Genomic DNA, 7305 nt, shown 5'->3' on the forward strand with positions numbered 1-7305 from the left:
TCGGTCAAACGTTGCCCCCCCCCCCCTTCCCTTTAATGTGTATTATTCGTGTCAATTTTTGTACTTTTTTCGGTTGAATATGATTGAACAACCCCCTCCCCATGTGGTATTTAAGTTGTTTAGTCCAACTTTTTTTTATACATGACCCCCCCTTTTTTTTTAAAGCGTTGCCTGATCATATCACTCTGGGCAGAAAATTAATCACGTTCAGAAGATCGTTATATTGTTCTTAATTGAACCACACTGTGTGTAAATTTTACCAGATTTATTTATTGACAGGGTTTGACGGACCCATGAACAAAACTGTTTGCATCAGTTCGGTTAAAAAAAAAGAACCCAGTCAATTAATGTATTGTTGTACTCTTTACTTCTTATTATGATGCAACTTGCGCTGGCTTATCATATCTATCCACGTAACAGTTTGAGAAACAGACTCAAGTATTTGAATGAAAAAAAAAAATAAATCCATGAAAATAATTTAAATATCCTTTTATTATAGTAAACTGTCTCTACGGTTTCAGTTTCCAAACTCTGATATAGTCCACCTGCATGGCCGCCTGCTCGCCGTCATTTTGATCAGGATTCCACGTAGGGTACCAGTCATTTTTGTGGTTCCAGAAGTCACGCGCCGTAAATTCGGACTTGTCTGTCCACGGTTTTGGAGAGGGGGCGTTTCTGAATTTATCTGGAAAGAATCCCACACCTCCAACGGCAACGTTCAATATGATGAAAAACTAAAAAGCAAGAAACACGATTTTTAAGGAACAAAACTGAATTTATGTCAGGAGATTGGTACTGGATACAAATTAAATATATTCTATCCTGCATTTTAGTTACTTTCTATAATGCAACTCCCGAATGTATATACCTAACCAGACGTTCAGTGCTAAAGATGAGGATGTTATTGAAATGAAATGTTCTCATATGTCAGTTTTATAAATATAAAATTTAATCTTACCTCTTGATCAAACGGAGCCATTTTGTTAGTAGTGTATTTATAGGGGTTGTTTATATGAGTCTTCTCCAACTCTCCAAGTTTCCAGAATCCTTCCGGGGGTGGAACTACATTCAATATCTGCTGTCCATCAAATGAAACCCTGTATGCATTGCAAAAATTACAGATTAATGTTGGGCTGATAAAGACGGCCTATATATATATATATATATATATATATATATATATATATATATATATATATATATATACAATGTATATATATATATATATATATATATATATATATATATATATATATATATATATATATATATATATATATATATATATATATATATATATATATATATTTATGACTTTTCCATTTTTTAAACTGCATGTGCATTGTACCGACTTTATAATTGCATTCGTCTTATTTATCGTGAATTGCCTAGAAATCTCAATGCTGTGAAGTATCAGGAACGTTTTAGCAACAAAATGCTAATGAAAACTGTAACGAATTATTTGCTAATAAGCTTTTTTTAAACAAGGAATCATGTAGATAGTGTACGGGAGTGAAAACTACTGTCACCGTGCAACTTACTGGATGTGATCTTCGTCCCATATTAATGTCCATATATGGAAATCGTCATTAAGTGTTCCACTCGAAAGAGTCCTGTAAAATTATATGCACCAAAGTGACCAACCGGAACCAGTTCAGAATAGTTAAAGAATCTGGGGGGATAAGACGAGCCATGTGCCCATGCCCATTTTTCGGCTATGCAAGAACATTTATTGGAAAAAATCTCTCAATTGTTCGAATTTACTTAAGCATTTTAATGTTTACCGTAGTTTTCAAAATGATATTTATATTCTAAACAAGCTAAACAGTTGACTTTCATTTACTGTCACAAATGTCTAACATGGGTAAGGATTTCTATTAATTAATCTGCATATTGAGTGTTTACACTTATTGTGGAGAGATATTATAAAAATGTTAACATCGTATATAATGATAATGGTGATCTAGAAGCGCTTTTATTTAAAATAAATAAAACGGGAATAAAAGTATTCAAATATCTATTATAATTTTTATCCGGCATTTTAAATAATTTACTGTAAATAAGTTCATTACTACATGTATACATTTTATTTCCAGTGAAAAATATGTTATTCCTATAGACATTTTTTATAAAGAAAAACAAAATTAAAACCAAAAAAATCAACAACAAAAAAAAAATAATCAGAGCATGACTCGAACACTTTCCTCGGTAAACATCCCTTTAAAGAGCTCATCGCTAACCACTAGACCACGGAGTCACACTAACAATTCCATTTAAATAGCATACAGTTCTCTATATTTAGCAAGCGTTTTTGGACTCAGAATTTTTTAAGACCACGGTGAAAATTTAAGTAAGTTAACTTAATTTTTTATGTAGAGTGGGTCTTCATACCAAATTTTTGCAAGTGTAAAAAGCAACATCTTTCCATTGCCTTTCATTAATCGTTCTCAAAAAAATGGTACGATGACCCACTCTATTTAAAAAATGTAGTTATATAATCCAATTTACGTCAGTTTCTGTGAAAATTGAGCGTGATGCCATTTTGTTGTGTTAATCAGAATCATTTTCGCTGTTACAGTATTCAGGTTTTGTCAAATTTATATGCAAATGGTAATAAGCATTAAATTAATTCAACAAAAAGTGAAATTTTTGTAAAATGAATTTATTGATTTTTTATCGATCGTTATGTAGGCATATGGCTCGGCTTATCCCCCCAGTTTCTTTAACCTTAATTATAATGAAAAACATGTGCAACATTGAATGTCAGACCCACTTTTCTGCGTGAGCTTTTTCGTAAGGATCATATCCGTACACCGGCCCAAAATGAAGAGTGCTCCCAAAGCTATCCACACCCTGACTGCCACCTTTCTCGTCATGGTAGTTTAAGTTGCCTATTTGAGCAGGATGATTTCAGAAGTAAAGAAAACTTGTAAATAAATGGAGATTCGGGGTGAAAATTGTTTTTAAAAAAGGCGAAACGGAAAAAAAAATCAAGGTACATCTTTCTTTTTTTAAGCATTTTAAAAGATTCAGACACAAATTCATGACAAACATACAACCTTGGCAAATGAATAAAACAGCAGAACGATACATGTTATAATACAGAGGCATATGGAAATTAATCTTTCAAAGGTTTATCAAAGATGAGTCTCTCTCCTCTCTCTCTCTCTCTCTCTCTCTCTCAAAATCCTACCTCTAGATTCTACGATATCAATTTCACCGGAAGCTGGCCATCCTCCGTAGGCATTTCTGTGTGGAAGCAGCCAGATTGCTATTGGAAAAAAAGTAAAACCACAGCATAAAAAAGGTAAGAAGTCAACATAAATACTTGAATCTTCAATCATCACGACATGTAGTTTACAAACCAGGCCAAATCCAGTCTCCCTTTGGCATTTTTGCCCTAACTTCCATTTTGCCGTACTTGAAGTTAAAGGATTTGTCACTTCGGAGTCTAGCGGACTGAATGGGATTAATGATATGTTCAGGAGTTCCTTGTCGACTACATCCATAAAACTGATTACTAGTGCACATGGAATTAGGTTCCGCTCCTAAGATTTGGAAAAATTACTTTGAAAAAAAAATCTGCTTTCGTTTGTTTTACAAATTCAGAAACACCATACAGTATTATTGATTATTAAGGAAAATATCAATAATTGTGAATTAAAGTCTTACCCCATAGATCGAGGGTGCCCGATGACAGGAATCTCTCTCCATAATTATCTGCTGTTAGGGTCTATGTAGGAAAAAAAACCTAAAGAATATCTATAGGATATATCCTCGTTTCGTAGCATTTTACTGTAGAATCATATAATGTACTTACAGGTTTGATAAATAGTTTCCCGTCTTTTGTATAGCTGTTTGTTCGGTTATTTGTATAGTACTCGAACTCCCAGTTCTGAAATTTATTAATAGTTTCCAAATCAAATCAAACTTTCCACGTTTTGTCACAATATGCTTAATTAAACATTCGAAAGTTTTACGACAAATATAAATGACCCTTTATGATAGACCACCAGTGAAACTCTTTTTAGTTAAGGACTGGCTTGTGTCTCCCTCCCAAAATTCTCATAATATATACGAACCCCGCCTCCACTGGCTGTAATTTCATGTGTCCAGGTTTCAAAGTTCAAGAAGTCAAAGTTGTCCTCAAATATAAGACAGGGATACGACGCGCACGTCTGCTGGGACGGCCCGTGTTGTGTGTATCCCGTACCGGAGTAGACTGTATTAAACAGTGTAATATTTTTTCCTGGCCCATGAATCATAATTTGCGATAAATACAAAAAAAGTTTCGTATTCGATATAAGTTATAAGAAAAAAAAATACCTTGCTGAGATCCTGCAGATGAACCTCCAGAGCTACCACTATGAGACTGTCCCCCTGATGTTCCTCCCTGGGTGTCAATCATGGTCTGTGTTAAAATCCCTCCCATTGCTGAATGACCAGAATTGTGGCCATGACCTCCGCCAGAGGGAGCAGCAGTGGTGGTAGAGGTCACCACTGGTCTGACCTTTGTGGTGGTTGTAGTTGATGTAGTGGTCGTTGTCATATCTTCAACAAGAGTTGACAGTCAATAGTTTCCTAACCATTTCTAACCATAGACCACTAGCAATTTTCAGATTTGACTTTAAAGCTTTCAATATCTCGTACTCTATCGCATCGTCTCAAGCCACGGTCCGGAGTCCGCATATGGAATCGGAGAGGATCGTACATTTCGGCCGTGGTTTGCGACGATGACTCTATCGTTACTTAACTGAGAAGAGTTGGGACGTTATATATATCCCTGAGAATAGGATCAAATTGAAGGAAAGTTATAATATCAATAATTATGTTCCATGTATTAAAGGCATGCTTATCGTAAGAGTCCTAGCTATTTAACAAAAAAAGCGCTAATTCGATGTGCATAGATCAATATACTAGTCTACGTTTAAAAAAAAAAAAGAAGACTAGATTCTGAGGAAAACAAGAGATGTTACCTTGGGATATTTACCTCCAATTACAGCAGACTGTCCCAGTAACTCACTCGGTGCCCCACCCTTTTGAGCATGTAACCAATAGTAAACCGTGTCTCCTTTATGAACTTGGATACCAGGCAGATCATTGGTGTGGACGAACGAAGATCCTACAATTTTATTATCAGTGTATATTCAGTTATTACTTGAAAATATCTTTTTCCCTTAATTGTATTTAATATTTTAGATTTTTTTTTTTTTGAGTGAGTGAGTGAAGAAGTAATAAAAATTTTATTACAACGTTACTCACTCACTCAAAAAAAATTATTATTTATAAAATACTTGTGGAAGTTGTTTTTCTGTCATATGACATATAAACTTCGGCAAACTGGTTGGGATTCGCCCTTCTTATTATCATCCGTCACAGCTAAATTATCTTTATCCTTTGTTTTATCTCAGATACTGGAGAATATTGTGTTGAAATTTCACCATGTATTCAGAATATCATAAAAATGCCAGTAATACCTTCTTTGTTGTGAACGTCATAGCCCCACTGGCCAGCTCCTACGCCGGCGATGGGTTGATTGATGGAATAGTGAACTGCGACAAAGTCGTAGTTACCATCATCTTCAAGAAAAAAAATATACATGAATTGGTTTCCAAGATAAAACTTCCTTCTATCATATTATTATATAAGTAGATGTTATACAGTAAATGCAGAACTAGACGTAAATCTATATCCTGAAGTGTAAATTTAGGAGTATCATAAGTGTGCAAAGACTGCCCGAAACACCCCAACCAACCTGGAATTGAGAATTTGATTCCGTGGCCATTGTACAGTTCTACTGTTGCTGGCTGTATGGCAAATACGGATCTCGATACTAACGAGGTTATCCCCAAAACCAGTAACCACATCTGCAACCATTTAAGAGGAAGAAGTTGGAAAATGGTAAAAGTAAGGTACTAATACAATTTCATTTCTTTTTTATTTTCTATGTAACACTGTGTAAGACAACGCAATATGATGACAATCTTCAATAATCCAAAACAACATGAAATGAGGGGAGAAAACTTTACCTTATTCTAAAAAATCAGTTTTCTGAAGAACTTTCATCTATATTAAGGGGGGGTCTTCTCATATTTATTGAATTTGAAATTTACTTAAAAATCATAGATTCGAGGCGACAATTTCACTAAGTGATGATATCAGTTACATTGAAATTTGACCGTCTTGTTTCAGAAGCAAGGACAGGTCAAGGTCATTTTCTTTTCATTGATATTTAGGACAAAACAATGACTGTTGCTGATTATGTGATGCCTACTTCTATTTGAAATCATTAAATGTTTTTCGATATCCATAGAGAGAGGATGTCATGCACATAAGTTCTATCAGATAACATTACCAAATTGAGATAAATAATTTAAGTAAAATAGATACATATGTATTGACTAGCCCGATATCCTCTAATTTTCTTCAAATTTTAAGGAATATTAGTCATTTTTCTATGCTTCTTTATTCATATTTGTCTTATTTCACAAATGTTGGAGTAATTGCATAAGCTAAGAGAGAACATCGTTTACTGATTTTTTTTTAGCACAAATCTAGATAAATATACATATAAAAGCTAAAAAGACTGAAGTTGTTTATTAACTGTACAAGTTTTCTAAAAACATAAATTCTAATGATATTTTTTTTTTTACTTCAGAAAATTAATTAAACTTTTGATTGTTTTAAATTGTGAACTAAATTCATTATTTTGTTGAAGATTTGAAAAACAGAACGTTATATTTTTCTAAGTTGCTATTTCACCAAAAATACATATATTCCTCTTAGATTTTACACTCTGTTAACCATTTCTATTTGTGACAATGAAAGAAAAACATGATCCTTTGAATTTCTAATATCTCAATATGAAACACAATGCGTCTTTCTCGGTGCAAGTTAAAAATAAACGCAAATACTAGATTGTTGAAAAGCTGCGGAGTATACAAGCATGGCCCTAGGATAATACACTATAGAAAACATAACTACTTTATGCTGCCCCCCCCCCCCCCTCAATAATTACGTCTGGGTTTTTTCTGGTAGTGCCCCCCCCCCCCAACTGAAAATGTTTGGTTGTGCCCAACCCATCCCCCCAACTGAAATTGATTCTTGCGGGCCATACGCTGTATATTGTAAGTTAACTTACCTTGATTTTTTCAGAGCGACGTCAAGGGGGAATACTGAACAAGGTATTTGGACATCTTTATATAGACGTTTACAAGTGAGTTCATTCCATTCTTGCTTGGAGATGAAACTTTGTGGAAGTAAAGACGAGCGTGATCTAGACCTGACTGCCACTGAACTTTTACA

At 34.2% G+C, this 7305-nt stretch overlaps 1 protein-coding gene across 1 annotated transcript; it reads right to left on the reverse strand.

Moving 5' to 3' along the window:
• Positions 1–486: 486 nt before the first annotated feature.
• LOC133205501 (beta-1,3-glucan-binding protein-like) lies at positions 487–5875 on the reverse strand. Its single transcript, XM_061341329.1, has 13 exons — positions 5756–5875; positions 5478–5579; positions 4991–5122; positions 4327–4551; positions 4083–4222; positions 3821–3895; positions 3673–3733; positions 3366–3548; positions 3194–3271; positions 2774–2891; positions 1542–1613; positions 959–1097; positions 487–734 (listed from the first exon to the last, which is right to left on the reverse strand). Exons 1-13 carry the CDS (start codon positions 5865–5867, stop codon positions 510–512), a joined length of 1662 nt encoding a protein of 553 aa, XP_061197313.1. The 5' UTR covers positions 5868–5875; the 3' UTR covers positions 487–509.
• Positions 5876–7305: the final 1430 nt, after the last annotated feature.

This window comes from Saccostrea echinata, unplaced genomic scaffold (genome assembly GCF_033153115.1).
Source record: "Saccostrea echinata isolate AGI-Se365-2 ecotype Australia unplaced genomic scaffold, CSIRO_AGI_Sech_v1 ptg000054l, whole genome shotgun sequence".
In the NCBI taxonomy this organism is placed as follows: Eukaryota; Metazoa; Mollusca; class Bivalvia; order Ostreida; family Ostreidae; genus Saccostrea; species Saccostrea echinata.

Bases quoted from the DNA above. Each gene is read 5' to 3' on its own strand.
- LOC133205501 (XM_061341329.1), bottom strand. From the start codon at position 5,867: ATGTGGTTACTGGTTTTGGGGATAACCTCGTTAGTATCGAGATCCGTA. The intron at 3,734-3,820 runs GTAAGTACATTA...TTTCCTACATAG, and splicing joins GGAAACTATTTATCAAACCT to ACCCTAACAGCAGATAATTA. The intron at 3,549-3,672 runs GTAAGACTTTAA...TCCAAATCTTAG, and splicing joins GGGCACCCTCGATCTATGGG to GAGCGGAACCTAATTCCATG.